General features: G+C 37.7%; 1 protein-coding gene across 1 annotated transcript in view; it reads right to left on the bottom strand.

Moving 5' to 3' along the window:
• The window catches only part of LOC150107865 (ribosome biogenesis regulatory protein homolog), a 285588-nt gene that overhangs the window by 236354 nt on the left and 32567 nt on the right, over nt 1-16667 (bottom strand). The window contains exon 3 of the mRNA XM_090415397.1: nt 9182-9220. Coding sequence (XP_090271523.1) covers nt 9182-9220 — 39 coding nt within the window. The remainder of the gene's footprint in view (nt 1-9181; nt 9221-16667) is intronic.

Here is a 16667-nt window from a genome sequence, read left to right on the forward strand (position 1 = left end):
AATAGAATTTAATACTCCTATATATCCAATTCCCCACTCAGGCCTATAGTAGATGCTACCAATGCACCTTGCTATAGACTATCTAAACAGCTGGCCAACACTCTGATCCCCCTCACCGGAAGGTCCCCTTCCTATATAAAAAACTCGACCCACTTTAAAGCCCTCACAGAAAATTTAACCTTGAAGAAGACAGACATATTGGTAAGCTTTGATATCTCCTCTTTGTTTACCAATATTCCCTTAATTGACACCTTATCTCTCTTAGAAAACGTTTTTCCCTCTGACATCTTAGATCTCTTTTCCTTTGGCATTAACTCTGGATATTTCTCTTGGAACAACAAAATCTACAAGCAGATAGAGGGAACTGCCATGGGTTCCCCCCTCTCACCCCCCCTTGCCAATTTCTATATGGAAGGTTTCGAAAAACGAGCCATAGACTCAGCCCCACTCAAACCTTCTATCTGGCTAAGATATGTAGATGATGTGTTCTCTATTTGGCCTCATGGCCCAGACACGTTAGACTCCTTCCTCAGTCATCTCAATAGTCTACATCCAAGAATCCAGTTCACTATGGAAAAGGAAAAGAACAATTGTTTACCCTTCCTAGACACCTTAGTCACACGCCTGCCTAATGATACACTTACCTTCACCGTATACAGAAAACCCACACACACAGGCAGATACATTCACAAACTCTCCCACCACCACCCCTCTCAACAATATGGCATTATTAAAACTCTTACCAAGAGAGCCCACAATCTTTGTTCCAGTGGAACCGCCCTCACTAATGAGCTTAACCACATACACAGCACTTTCCTCTCTAATGGCTACAGTGATCACAGTATCAAAAAAATAATCAACTCCTCCCCCATTCCCCTTCCTTCTCGTCAACAAGATTTTAAAAATGCCATCACCATACCTTACATCCGTGGCACTTCTGAAAAAATAGCCAAGATACTAAAACAGTACAATCTACACACAGCATATAAGCCCCACCGCAAACTGGCTACCCTTATCCGTTCTATAAAATCTCAATAAATCTCAATAAATATGGTTGCATTAAGCTTCCAAAGATTTGGGAAACACTCATCACCAGAGTTCCCACCTTACATTCCAGGCCACCTACTACTGCCCTTAGAGGGCGCTCTACCTAGATAGGACTTTAGTGTCACCCACGTGGTTGGGCTTAGTATTGTTTGTTATTTGTGCATATGTTACATTAATTGATTTTGTAATCCCCGTAGATGTCCTAGTGACTAGGACGAAATATAGGAGTATTAAATTCTATTTTAATTCTTTGTGAGTGTTGTAAAAAATCCATTAAGCCTCCAACAAGATGTCCTCACAGCACTTAAGCCTCTACACACGTATTATGGTTTAATGTTAAATCTGGTGTGAGACAAGGATGTACATTATCCCCTCTGTTATTCATTATCTATATGGATCACATTATGAAGGAAAGTGGTATTAAACATGATATCAAAATTGGAGATGTTAATGTCAGCTCTTTGCTTTATGAGGATGATGTTATACTTCTAAATAAATCCGCTACAAGTCTGCAAGATTCTCTGACTAAATTGAATAGCTCTTGTAATAGATATGGTATGAAGGTCAGCAATAAAAAGACAAAGACAATGAAAATAGGCAGAATCATCGAAAATGTCAACTGTGTTGTGAATGGAGAACCTGTGGAACAAGTAAAACATTTCAGCTATTTGGGCACGATTTTTACTGAAGATGGTAAATTAAATATAGAAATAGATAACAGAATCAGCAAAGCTGGTATGGTGGGAAGTCAATTGAATAAATTCATATGGGATAAGAGAGAAATTAGTCGGAACACTAAATTAGCTGTATACAAATGACAGTGTTCAAACCAGTTTTAACTTATGGATCTGAGAGCTGGGTCAGAAGTAAAACACTTGACCAAAGACTAGAGACCACAGATATGAGAGTCCTGAGAAAGATTATAGGCGTGAACAGATGGCATCAATGGCAGTATCATATTAAAAACGAGGATATTAGGAAAGAACTTGACATTGTCAGCAATCAGGAATGTGTTAGCAGAGCTAATCTCAGGTGGTATGGTCACTTAAACAGAATGGGCGAAGAAAGATTGGCAAAACAAGTGTTCTCTGCCAGGTTGGCAGCAAAACGACCCAGAGGAAGGCCAAGATATAGGTGAATTGATAAGGTACAAAGTGCTTTAGACGATAGAAATATAAGATCTGATAATGTTGGAGTGTTGACAAGTAACAGACTGATTTGGAGGAAAATTGTAGATAGGAAATTAATAGTGATGTAATTTTTTTCATGTAGTACTGTCATATCCTGTACACCCCTTGAGGGTAAATGGCAGGAATTTGATGATGATGATGAACAAGTTATAAAAATGGTATATATAAGAAATGACTATATAAATAAAAATAGCATAAATGGTCTATATACAGTAAATGATATTGTCTGTAAAAATTAAAAAAAAAAAAAAGAAGAAGTAAAGGAAAGAAACACCTGTTTGACAGAAACAGCTATTTTAGCTGTATTCATAATCAGACAGATTATAAATACAGCTAAAATAATGAGTGCACTCATTCATACAATGAAGACAGTCAATTAAACTCTGATGAATGGAGAGTCCGGAATTACAAAACTCACACATGAGTGTTATCACTCCTTAACAAGAAGCAGTGTGGGAGAACTCTGATCTATGCAGAACAGAACAAGTGCAACTCCCTCTTTTCAAACCCTGCACAGACTAAACTGACATTAATTTCAGTCTTCATTTCGTAGAACTTATTATCAATCTCTGTATTTCAAGATGACAGCCACTGGGATAAAATTGCATGTCTGATAATCTGCCAGGAATCAGGCAGAATGTTAGTGATGAAATCTGATGTATCAGTGTATAGTACAAGCCAGTGCCAGCTCAAGTGTATGTGGTGCCCCTAGGCCAGTTTCATCAATGCATTGTAAGGCAAGACAGGCATCATAAAATTGTTTATTGTTAAAAGCAGTTTATAGTTATTACCAAAAAAGTGCATATAGTGCATTTTGGGGGCACTGCTCGTACCACCAACACTACAACTATTACTATTACTTTTTTTCACAATGTTGGCGCCCCAAAGGCATTGCACCCCTAGGTCAGTGCCTCTTGTGCCTGAGCCTAGAGCCGGCACAAGAAGAGAGTTGATGTTTGAGAAATAAGCTGACCTTGCTGCAGTATCTGCAGCCTCATTTCCTTTGATCCCAATGAGGCTTGGAATCTAACAGAAGTGTACATCTAATTGCAGCTTCCATAACTGAAGGAGGTGTTGGATTCAATAGAGCATGATGTTTTTGTGGCTCTAGACTTTTCATTGCTTGAACAGACCTTTGTGAGTCTGAATATATTGTGCACCTTTGGCAGCAATGCAATCTCATGTATTTTAGTACAAGCTCTATCATATACAGCTCAGCTGTAAAGTTTGTATTGGGATTTGTACAAATGCAATGTTGTCTGGAAAGATAGCAGAAGATCCCACTAGGTTCTCCAAATCTGAGTCATCCACACAGACAGGCACAAAATCAGAATATTTAATTTTATGAACTTAAAAGAGCTGCTAGTAATCAACAGGAGGGGTGGAAATTTTCAGAAAGCTATTGAAAAAGCTACATGCTGTTATGTATGACTGTCATAGTGGAGGAATGTTTAGTAATGTCATGGCTGTGTTGTCTCTAGAGCATGAAGGAGAGCTCTTAATTCAAATCAAAGGATTTTATGGTAGCCAAAACCAAAGGATTTTAGCTTTTGCAGTTTGAAGAGATGATAAGTAGTACAATATTTACAAATTCTCCCATCATGGATGAAAAACAGTTGACCATGGGGATGGTTTGGTAGGGATTTTATTTTCGCTGAATAAAACAGAGACAGCTGTTAATGTTAAAGCAATAAATATAGTTCATTTGCCTCAAAGTACAGACAGTGATGCTCAAAATGCATCAGTTGAGGTTGTGATTCCAAGCCTCATTGGGATCAAAGGAAATGAGGCTGCAGATACTGCAGCAAGGTCAGCTTATTTCTCAAACATCCACTCTCTTCTTGTGCTGGCTCAAGGCTCAGGCACAAGAGGCACTGACCTAGGGGTGCAATGTCTTTGGGGTGCCAACATTGTAAAAAAAAGTAATAGTAATAGTTGTTCGAAAAGTTTGGTAAATTTCAAATAGACGACACAATTCGTTCATTCATACCAGTGTCAGCACGTACATCTTTTTCATGACCTCTGGCAAAATTTTAGCCATGTGTGATGCGTACTTCTCATTTGGCAAACATTTAAAATGACCATGTTCACATTTTTCTTAAAAATGGAGAAAAACGAGTTTCGTGTAGTGACAAAGCACTTTAATTTGAAGTGGACGACCATGCAGATCAAAGCAGAGTTAGAAGCAGTTCATGGGGACTCTGCACCAGCATTAAAGACTATTTGTTTTTGGATAAATGAGTTTAAAGGTAGTTGTAAGTCCAATGAAGATGAAGCGTTCTCTGGACACCAGACTGAGGTCACTACGAAAGAAATGATTGACAAAATCCATGATATCATTACAGAAGACTGCCGAGTGAAAGTACATGAGATTGCTATGATTGTAGGCATCTCAAATTAACAGGTGCATAATATCCTGCACAAAAAATTTGCACATGAAAAACCTGTGTGCGCGCGACAGGGGCTGCCATTTTTGACTGTCGATCAAAAACGCATGCGAAAAGGCATTTCAATGCAGTGTTTGGCGATGTTTAATCACAATTCGCAGGATTTTTTGCATCGATTTTTGACTGTAGATAAAACTTGGATCCACCACTACACACATCTGAGTCCAAGCAGCAGTCAAAACAGTGGACAATGCCCAGTGAAAGAGCACCGAAAAAAGCAAAGACCATTTCATCAGCTGGGAAAGTGATGGCCACTGCTTTATGGGATTCCCAAGGAATTAACATGAGTCTATTATGTGTCATAGTTGGACAGTTTAAAAGAAGAACTGAAGAAAAAAACGGCCAATATTGATGCACAAAAAAGTGCTCTTTCATCAAGACAATGCACTGTCCCACACATTGGCCGTCGCAATGGCAAAATTGCATGAATTGAGATTCAAATTGGTTCCACATCTACTGTATTCTCAGGACTTGGCCCCGTGTAACTTTTTGTTCCCAAACTTAAAAATTTGGCTTGCTGAGAAAAATTTTCTTCAAATGAGGATATCATTAAGGTTGTCAATGACTATTTTGCACAATTTGACAAATCCTACTTTTTACATGGGATGAAAAAATTTGAAACTTGCTGGACCAAATGTGTAGACCTTGATGGAGACTATGTTGAGAAATAAAGGTGATTTTTTCCAAAAAAGTGTTTAACTTATTAATTATAAAGATAATCAGCCGAAAGGCTGATTTTTTTTCAGCATTGAAACTCTATGGATGTCGATAGATTTTGACCAGAGTTTTGTACCTGGCTATAAAATAAAATGAGATTTACCATCTCCCGCTCAATGTTTAACTTATTTTTTATCAAACTTTTCAAACAACCCTCGTAGGGTCTAGCCATTGCAGTTATTTTCACTGGCAGAAGCATAGACTTTGAATTCATAATAAAGTTGTTCTTATCAATGTCCTGTAACGAAGCAAAAAACATCAGCACCCCAAAGGATCAAAGACAGAGTGCATAGAATGTTCATTAATTTACAGCACTTGTCTCATAAATGACATATGTGAGTGAGGAAAGCGAGTTTGCTATCAAATATGAGTTGCAAGGTGCAACTGGAATTAAAGTTTTTCCTACTTAGAGTTTGGGGTCAGAACAAAAGCCCTTGTCTGCAGGAAAAGTGCACACAAATCTGACTTCTGCGGTGAAAATCTGAACTCATATGCACATACCCATTTTGGGAGATGGTCAATGGCTTGCTGCAGCTGTCTTTCTTTTACCTTCATATTACAGGAATGGCAGAAGATGAAGTCGTAAACACAAAGAACATTACTTGCTGTAGGAGGAAGTTGTTCGGTTATCGAATTGACCTTGATTGCAAAAAGTGTGACACTTAAAAGTGAGCCTTATGGGACTCGATCCTATTGGTTATACTGTCAGGAGAGAGTGGTTCCCACTCAGACTTGGAAGATTCAGTTAGATAAGAAATTCTTGATAAAAAAGAGGGAGATCCCACTCTAAGACCAAAATCATGTATGTCTTTCAGTATTCCAAAAATTCAAGAAGTGACATACCATGTTTTTCTATATAAAAGAAAACCGATACTAGATGGTTGAATTTTAAGAAGGCATCTCTAATGGATGCTTCCATAGATGCTTCTACTACTAGATGATCAGTAGTAGAATGATATATTGGAAGCCAGATTTGTGTTCTGGAAAAAAGTTGTTTCTCAAGACTTGTGTAAGATTGATTTTTTCCAAAATCGATCTTGCACAAGTCTTGCTGGACAGTAGTTATTTGGGTATTTTGGATCCTTCCCTGGATTAGGAAAGTCAGTAACAAATGCCTTCTGTCAGGTGTCCAGACATATTGCTCTCACAGAAAATTCTGTTGTAAAGGTGCAACAGTTGATCCATGAACAATGGCAACAGATGTTTTACAATCTTGTAATGGATATTATCTGGTCCAACAGCAGTTGGACAGGATTTAAGCAAAACATCTTTCAGTGTCTTTAATCCTCTGTGGTGCATGTTCCATTATATTTTTAATAAGAGAAGTGGGTCCAATAAAACATCCAAACTGATTACTTTCTAGCCATATGCCTTCTCAGTATGAGGGTTTAGCAGATGTTGTTACTACTGTTGTAGTATACTCCCGCTTCACCTCCTATTATGTGTTCCACCTTTGCCATGCTCCAGACTATGCCAGGTGGTCTCACTAACAGTAAGAGCATTTTGGTGTTTTGCTCTTAGTTCTTTACTGCCATATCAGGAACAAATGATAGAGCCATGACAGGCAGTTTGAGAATTACCATATTTCTGACTAAGCCACAGGGAAAGGATTTCGGATACATCTCCAGCATGAATCTGCATGGATTTGTCAAAGCAGGATAATCCTGCTTTGACAAATGTTAATAGAATTTGATTTGCTGAATGTAAGGATAACATTTCTGGTGAGAACCAGCAGCCAATCCTTAAGTATCAAGATTCTTCTTATGCTGTCACTCCTTGGTCCTCGAGTTCAGAGCATATCTTATCGTTGGGGAAATCAATTTAAGAACAGTTGTGTACTTGTTGAAGCTTCTCCTGTATTTTTATTGTTCTATGGTTTCTGAACCTAGTTGGGCTTGTTGAGGACCCCTGATAAACAAGAGAATGAAAAATTATTCATTCTCAGGAGGAGTTTGATTCATCAGCAGAGCTCCCCCATTCACTGCAGAGCGATGTGCAGTACACACAACCTTGCAGAGTATGTGGCAGCAGGATTATGTGCTAATTGACTGGGAACCCTCCTGACTCATTACTGAAGGTTCAGGCCTGTGGACTATCTGGTTGCCAGCGCTGGTCACCAGAGCACCTTTTGTGGAATCAAGCCACATCACGGGAAGGCAAGGTTAACTTGACAGGGAGAGGCTGTATATTGCACATCACTTAGTTATTCTAACTCACAACTATGCAAAAAAAAAAAAAAAAAAAAAAAAAAAAATCAATTATTAATCTATATTTTACTTAAAAAACTAGCAAGTGAAATATAGATGAATTATAGAAAGGATTAATATACTTCATGACAGAAGCTTGGAAGTTAATTACTCACTACAAACAAGAACTGCTTGGTGGTGTGTGGTCTTTCAATTGTTCATGTCAGCAGAAATGATGACATGATCAGTGAAAATCTCTATAGATGAAGGAAAGTCATGCAAAGTACTCTCAAGGAATGTGAAGTCCACAGAGTATTAGATCAACAAATAAAACAATGTTCTTGGATGTGATGAAAAATCTGGAGCAGCAGAAAGGACTTAGGCCAACTCCACCAAGAAAATATTATTGTAATGTGTAATAGAGTGAAAAATGAGTTACTATACACACTAGAAACTGAAAAAGAAATAAATAAAAGAATCTCATGGTGAGAAATAACGGGGTATATCCCTGTTTGCATTTACATTGTTGCACTGTTTACACATGTATAACTTTTTTAAAACATGTATAACTTTGTCAGCAATAAAAAGACAAAGACAATGAAAATAGGCAGAATCGGTGAAAGTGTCAACTGCATTGTGAATGGAGAACCTGTGGAACAAGTAAAACATTTCACCTACTTAGGCACGATTTTTAGTGAAGATGGTAAATTAAATATGGAAATAGACAACAGAATCAATAAAGCTGGTATAGTAGGAAGTCAATTGAATAAATTCATATGGAATAAGAGAGAAATTAGTCGGAACACTAAATTAGCTGTATACAAGAGAGTGTTCAAACCAGTTTTAACTTATGGATCTGAGAGGTGGGTCAGAAGTAAAACACTTGACCAAAGACTAAAGACTGCAGATATGAGAGTCCTGAGAAAGATTAGAGGGGTGAACAGATGGCATCAATGGCAATATCATATTAAAAATGAGGATATTAGGAAAGAACTTGACATTGTCAGCATCCAGGAATGTGTTAGCAGAGTTAATCTCAGGTGGTATGGTCACTTAAATAAAATGGGAGAGGAAAGATTAGCAAAACAAGTGTTCTTTGCCAGGTTGGCAGGAAAATGACTCAGAAGAAGACCAAGATATAGGTAGATTGATACGGTACAAAGTGCCTTAGACGACAGAAATATAAGATCTGATAATATTGGAGTCTTGACAAGTAACAGACTTATCTGGAGGAAAATTGTAGATAGGAAGTTAGTAATTATGTAAATTTTTCATGTAGTACTATCATATCCTGTACCTCTCGCTTGAGGGTACATGGCAGGAATTTGATGATGAACTTTTTTAAATTGCTTGCTGTTATAACTTCTGTTATAACAAAGAATAATTTTCATTTGCCTAATTTTACACTTCACTAGATTTTGCATTCAATTTCTGGTGCGCCATTCAAAAGTGTATAAGACGAGTTTCAGTATATTTCATATAGGGCATGTATGTTCAATACAAAACTAGCAATATAAATATTTTAAATACAATTTCCATATAAATATTTATTTATATACAAAAATAACGCTGCAATAAATGAAATGATACATACCTTAGCAACAATGGCATCTTCATATCGTTCTGTTGGAATCTATATAAAAAAAAACTTCATCAATTTGAAATTTAAAATAGATTTAAAATATATCAAGAATTTCAGATTTCAATTCATTTATGACCTGCACAATACATAGTATGAATAATATAACAATTAATTGGTAGCTTAGTTAGCTGAGCGGCTAGCATACTAGCTCTACAACAGGCTGCAGGTTCGAATCCCATGTGGGCAGATAGATGTTTGTAGTTGTCTTTAGGTGGGAGTTGAATGTCATCGCTCAGTGTGAGACCGCTGTTTAAACATGATAACTTTTTTAAATTGCTTGCTGTTATAACTTCTATTATAACAAAGGATAATTTTCATTTGACTAATTTTACACTTCACTAGATGTTGCATTCAATTTCTGGTGCTCCATTCAAAAGTGTATAAAATAACAAATCATTATCAATCCCGAAAAAAAAGTAATTCTCTTCATTAAAAGACGTGTAACTACGGAAATTGTAGTACGCATGTTTCGAACCCCCACACCCCCACTTCCTAGAAGCTTTTTGTCTCAGAATGAGCATCTGTAAGGTTTCCTTTAGTGTGACATCTCTGATGGATTTTAATCACAGAGGATGTATCAAGAAATTAAGATAAAGGAGTCTTGCTTGAATTGGATGTTTCGTTCAAATAGACAATACTTCAAATCCATGGCCAATAAAGATGAGGAGACTTACTTAAAATCTCAAGTAGGTCAAATTTAATGCTAACTGTAAACTCTATTCTGTCTTCTAGACAAATTGAATACATTTGAATAGTTGAATACATAATTTTTGAAGACAGTGGAAGTGGTGTTGGCACATACATCCGCTCTGACATACCTTGCCAGAGAGCACCCAACTTTGACCTTCTTTGGTTGAAATTATCCCTTCCCCACTCAGTCCAATTCATCTGCTGTCTCTATCACTCCCCCAACACAACCAACCACCCCACCCTCAGAGCACCAAAAGCCTCGTTTCCTTTGATTCTCCAACCTTTTATATTGTCCTCCCGACCTTGGAACTCCTACAGATACAATCACTTGGATTTTCTTGGAGGGGTCTTCTTAGCCACCCGGTGGTCGCTGAGTCAAGTCGGGAAACCCCTTTAAGAACAGTTGTGTATATGTTGAGGCTTCTCCTGTTTTTTTTTTATTGTTCTATGGTTTCTGAACCTAGTTGGGCTTGTTGAGGACTCCAGATAAACAAGAGAATGAAAAATTATTCACTCTCAGGAGGAGTTTGATTCATCAGCAGAGCTCCTCATTCACTGCAGAGTGATGTGCAGTATGCACAACCTTGCAGAGTATGGCAGCAGGATTATGTGCTAATTGACTGGGAACCCTCCTGACTCATTACTGACAGGTTCAGGCCTGTGGACTATCTGGTTGCCAGCCTGAAATACCACTGTTTTTAAATGACATATTGCTAGTCACTAGAGTCCCTTCTGTGGAATCAAGCCACATCACAGGAAGGCAAGGTTAACTTGACAGGGAGAGGCTGTATATTGCACAGATCTATACAACCGTTAAAGCATGTTAGCTGGAAACAATGATATTTGTTGTCGCGTTCTGTGGTTCACTCACTCTGTCCGAGGTCTGAAATTGGTAAATTCATTGTGCAGTTCTTTTGGATGCTTCTAACTTCCTGACATTCGAGCTCACTCTAACATGATATATTTGATCTTGATATATTTTGATATATTAGCTCTTAGTGGAAGTTAGTATAGGTAATATTTATTCGTACAATCTAATGAAAACAAAATTCATTCCAACACGTAATGTATGACAGGAAAGAAAGTGTGAAACCAGCTGTGATGTAAGTGATGTAACTAGAAACTCTTTATAAAAGTAGAATTCCCAAATAGTATGCCATTTCCTTGTGATTCTCCATACAGACTTGTAAATATTATCAACATCATCATCATCAGACCTCCAGGGAGTCACATGACTCATAAGGAAATACAGCACCGAATAACATGCTGGCTGGATGAACTGGAGGAAGATGATCGGAATCCAGTGCGACAAGAGAGTGAGCTGTAAGGTGAAAGGAAAGCTGTATAAGATGGTGGTGAGGCCGGCGATGCTTCATGGTGCAGAGACATGGCCTATAACAAAGGCACAGGAGAGGAAGATGGAGGTGGCGGGGATGCAGATGTTGAGATGGATGAGTGGTGTGACAAAGAAGAACAGGATAAGGAATGACTACATCAGAGGGACAGCCAAGATGGGACTGATCGGTAAGAAGGTACAAGAAAGCAGGTTGAGGTGGTTCAGTCATGTAGAGAGAAGGAGTAAGGAGTATGCTGGTAAATGAGTGGAGTGCATGGAGGGAAGGAAGAAAAGAGGCAGGCCCAAGCTCAGGTAGAGGGATAAGGTGGCAGAAGATCTTAGGGAGAAAGGATGGAGTCGGGAAGACGCCCTGGACCGGAGAACCGGGAGGAAGAAGATTAAAGATGGGAAACCCGACCTCGTTTAACACGGGATAAAGACATAGCGAAAGAAGAAGTATGAGACCGCTGTCATATATATACTGGAGGCCTAAAGTGGCTTGAAAACATTCCACATTTGTTCTCTAGAGCAGGATTTCTTACTAGTCCCCATGCTCTAGAGAATCTAGGGCATGGGGACTAGTAAGAAATAATTTAAAAAAATACAAAATATATATAAAATTGATAAAGACATGAGAGGTATTCTATATATAGAGAGGTTGTGAAGGAGTTGTTGGATGAAGCAAAAATGAAGAGTGATTTTGAAGAACACTTTCTATACACTAATGCCAGAAGTATCAGGAAAAAGAGGGAGAAGTTTTTTGGCATAAGTTAGTACAACCTTGCCAAAAGTTATAGGCATTATTAAGTCTATGCTAACAGTAGATAATGTGGCCACAGGGATAGAATGTGAATGTTTTAGTATTTTCGGGGAAGATAGAGAAGATATGATGGGAAAAGGGGTATTGGTAGCAGATGAATTGCAACCAAAAAGAATATGAGATAGAAGGGAAGGTGGCAGTTCATTTGAAGTAGTCAGGTGTGAGATAAAGGCTGATATATACAGTTGGTTGCTGCTATAGGCCAGAGGGTTCCAGGGATGATCTGGAAGACATGGATAAGGAAATTAATACCAGTGCAGATCAAGTAATTATTATGGGGGGACTTCAATTATGGAGATACAGATTGGAAAGAAGAGAGATCACATGGCAGGAAGTAAATGAAATTTATACACCTACTAAAAGATAATCACTTGAAGCAGCATGTGATGGAGGACTCAAGGTGCAAGAGTATTAGACCTGGTCATAGGATCGGAAGAGCTATCCACAACTAAGGTGGCCACACTTCCTCTGATTGCATAAAGTGACCATGAAGTCTTGACTTGGGAGACTGTAAAAAATTCCATTTCTTGACAGAATATTCATTCTGTCAAGAAAGGGCATATGTGGAATTACAAGGCAGGTGATTATGACAAGCTTAGGAGGAAGCTCTAAGCTGTAACATGACATAAAACCCTGCAAGGAAAAGATGTTAGTAATGCACAAGAGATAGTTAAGGGGCAGCTAGGATAAGCTATATTAAATTGTATACATAAGGTAAGGAGAGTTAATCACATAGGAGTTAAATGGATGAGTAATATCATTATGCATGAGCTTCAGAAAAAGAAAATGCTGTGGAGGATATATATACGGAGAAAGATGAGCAGCAAACTCATGAACAGTACACAAGAGGTAAGGAAGGCAAAATTAGATTACAAGAAGCAACTAGCTGAGCAGGCAAATCGAAATCCTAAAGAGTTCTCTTGCTATGTGACAAGTAAGAGGAAGAATGACTATGCAAGAATAACCTTAATGAGTGCTGATGGTCACAAAGTGACAGAAGCAAATAAAATAGTTGATTTACTGAGTGATTTACTTTTTCTATTTGCTAGCAATCTATCTTTGAGGATTTTAGGCAATTAATGCAGCTGGCTTGCCACTCCTCTAACTGCAAAAAGTGCCTGTATCCAAGGTTAGGGGCAGCCAACTTCCCACAGGGTCTATGCTCCACCCAAAGTAGCATATGCAGCAGAGGAGTGGCAAACTGGCTCCATTAATTGCCTAAAATCCTCAAAGATAGATCATCTGGCAAATAGAAAAAGTACAAATAATGCTACTGCATACAGGAAAGCCAATGAGCCAAACTCAAGTCCTCACAGAGTAGGTGTGAAGACAGCTATGTGGAATGTAAACTGCACATATAATGCTTCAATCAACAATATCGGAACACTACACACCTTGAAAATTAAAACTGACAGAGAGAGAGAGAGCTGAAACTGTTTAAATGGGAAATAGTGGGATTTACAGAGCCTCACTGGACAGGCGAGGGGAAAACTGACATTAATAATGCAAGCATTCTACTTCATAGAGAAGGTGTAGCACTAATCATCAAAAAATGGCTCCTATAGTCAATAGTTGATGTAAGACCAGTTTCCATTAGAATTATCTGAGTAAGATTTAATGCAAAAAATAAAGAATATACATATAAAAATAATAGACGTTTGTACCCCAAACCAATCACAAAGAGAAGAAATATAGCTATTTTTCTTGGATAATTGCAAGAAGAAATCAGTCAAATTAAGCAAAAGGGATATTATTATTATTATTAAGAAAGATCTCCAGGGAGTTAGGGACAACATAATACATGCCAGTATTCATACTTATTCTTGAATTAATTCACACTGCTTGCTCACAACATCCAATGGCAATCGATTCCAATCACACACCACACTATGTAAGAAAAAACTAGCCCTCACCCCTTCATAGCGGCATTCTTCTTAGCATCCAAGGATGCCCTCTTGTCCTTTCCTCACCCTCCATAAATTGAAAAATTCCATCAACTGAAATCTTGTATGACACTTTGAGAAGTTTCTAAGTCTCAATCATATCATCCTTCTTTCTCCTGTCTACTAGTGTAAGCAGACTATAAATTCTCAATCTGTTCTGTCTTCATAATCAGTACTCCATAATCCTGATATCATTTTTAACACCTCCTTTGCACTCTCTCCAATCAGAATCACAACGGAAACCAGGACACAAGACCTGCATACAATAGTCCAAGTGAGTTCTTATTAGGAAAGAGACAAAATGCCATATCTTTACATGTGAACGTTCATTTCAGCATTGCAATTATCTTTTGAGTTGTATTTCCTATCTTTCATACATAGTCCCTGAACTTCAACTTCCTATCTACAAACACTCTTAAGATCCCTGGCCTAATCAGTTTCATCAAGCATAATCCCACCAATATAATACAACATTTGATATCTGATCATGTAGAAGTGAATCACTTTACATTTATTGACATTGAAGTGATATCCATTTTCCTATGCCCACAATTCCAGTCTATTCAAATCATTCTGCAAGTACTATATATCAACAGCATTCCTGATTACCCTACCTATCTTTGCATCATCAGCAAATAGGTGTATGCTGCTTGTCAAATCCTTCCCAACATCACTGATGTACAGAGTGAATAACAGTGGACGAAGAACTGATCCTTGTGATACACAACCGGTTATTTTATTTTATTTTTATTTTTTATTAATCTTTGTACTGGTTATGGGCAGTACTACCCTCAAGTCCAGACATCTCATCCAAAATTGATATAAGCCTAAGACTTTACAGGTGTTTTACCCTACGCCTATTCTAGTTATCATTGTAGTCATTCTCTGGTATCAATGCCATGCCATCAGTGTGCCCTGTAGGACCCTCAAGGAAAGAACTTTTATATCGTTCTGCATAAGCCCAAGCTGTTTTAAGTCCTTATAGCTATCCGTGCTCCATATGCCATGTAAAGAGATGGCGGTGCTGGTAAACTTCAGCGTTGTCCCATGCTCCTCCTGTATCTTAATAACTAGATCTTGGTTATTTAAATTAAAGGGATATTAAATCCCACATTGTTTTAAAACCGAATAAGAAACTCAAAGATAGGAATCAGAGAGTTTCATGCCAAATATAGTATAATAATAATCTATAAAAGTATCGGCGATTACTAGCGCTAATGCAAGTAGTCCTAGTACGTAGTACAAACTCGGGCAACTCACAGCAAAGGTGGTAAAGTTCTGATCGCTATTCTTGGTATTTTCCATAATGTAAAAACACATTTCCTAGGAAATGTATGCTGTTATTACATTATGGTGGGAGGTCACTACCCAGACCGGTTTCAGCCTTTATTGAGGCTTCATCAGTGAGTAGCTAGACCAAATTAATACCAAAGGGTATAGTGAAAAGAACTTATACACTCTGTTATATGAGTTGTCAAAAAGGTGCACCCATTAAGTTACTTAAATATAAAGAGACAATAGGCTTCATTTCAGCGATATAAACATTATTTAAATTAAGGGGATATTAAATCCCACATTGTTTTAAAACCAAATAAGAAACTGAAAGATTGGAATCAGAGAGCTTCATGCCGAATATAGTATAATAAACTATAAAAGTATCGGCGATTACTAGCATGAGCTAATGCAAGTAGTCCTAGTATAGTACAGACTCGGGCAACTCGCAGCAAAGGTGGTAAAGCTCTGATTGCTATTCGTGGTATTTTCCATAATGTAAAAACACGTTTCCTAGGAAATGTATGCTGTTATTACATTATGGTGGGAGGTCACTACCCAGACCGGTCTCACCATAATGTAATAACAGAATACATTTCCTAGGAAACGTGTTTTTACATTATGGAAAATACCAAGAATAGCGATCAGAACTTTACCACCTTTGCTGCGAGTTGCCCGAGTTTGTACTTCGTACTAGGGCTACTTGCATTAGCTCACGCTAGTAATCGCCGATACTTTTATAGTTTACTATATTCGGCATGAAACTCTCTGATTCCAATCTTTGAGTTTCTTATTCAGTTTTAAAACAATGTGGGATTTAATATCCCCTTAATTTAAATAATGTTTATATTGCCGAAATGAAGCCTATTAGCTCTTTATATTTAAGTAACTTAATGGGTGCACCTTTTAGACAACTCGTATAGCAGAGTATATAAGTTCTTTTCACTATACCCTTTGGTATTAATTTGGTCTAGCTACTCAATGATGAAGCCTCAATAAAGGCTAAAACCGGTCTGGGTAGTGACCTCCCACCATAATGTAATAACAGCATACATTTTCTAGGAAATGTGTTTTTACATTATGGAAAATACCAAGAATAGCGATCAGAACTTTACCACCTTTGCTGCGAGTTGCCCGAGTTTGTACTATACTAGGACTACTTGCATTAGCTCACGCTAGTAATCGCCGATACTTTTATAGTTTATTATACTATATTCGGCATGAAACTCTCTGATTCCAATCTTTGAGTTTCTTATTCAGTTTTAAAACAATGTGGGATTTAATATCCCCTTAATTTAAATAATGTTTATATCACCGAAATGAAGCCTATTGGCTCTTTATATTTAAGTAGATCTTGGTTGTTCTTATAATAGTTAA

This window comes from Typopeltis vanoorti, chromosome 3, assembly GCF_054136105.1.
Source record: "Typopeltis vanoorti isolate ZY-2024b chromosome 3, IOZ_Tvanoo_1.0, whole genome shotgun sequence".
In the NCBI taxonomy this organism is placed as follows: domain Eukaryota; kingdom Metazoa; phylum Arthropoda; class Arachnida; order Uropygi; family Thelyphonidae; genus Typopeltis; species Typopeltis vanoorti.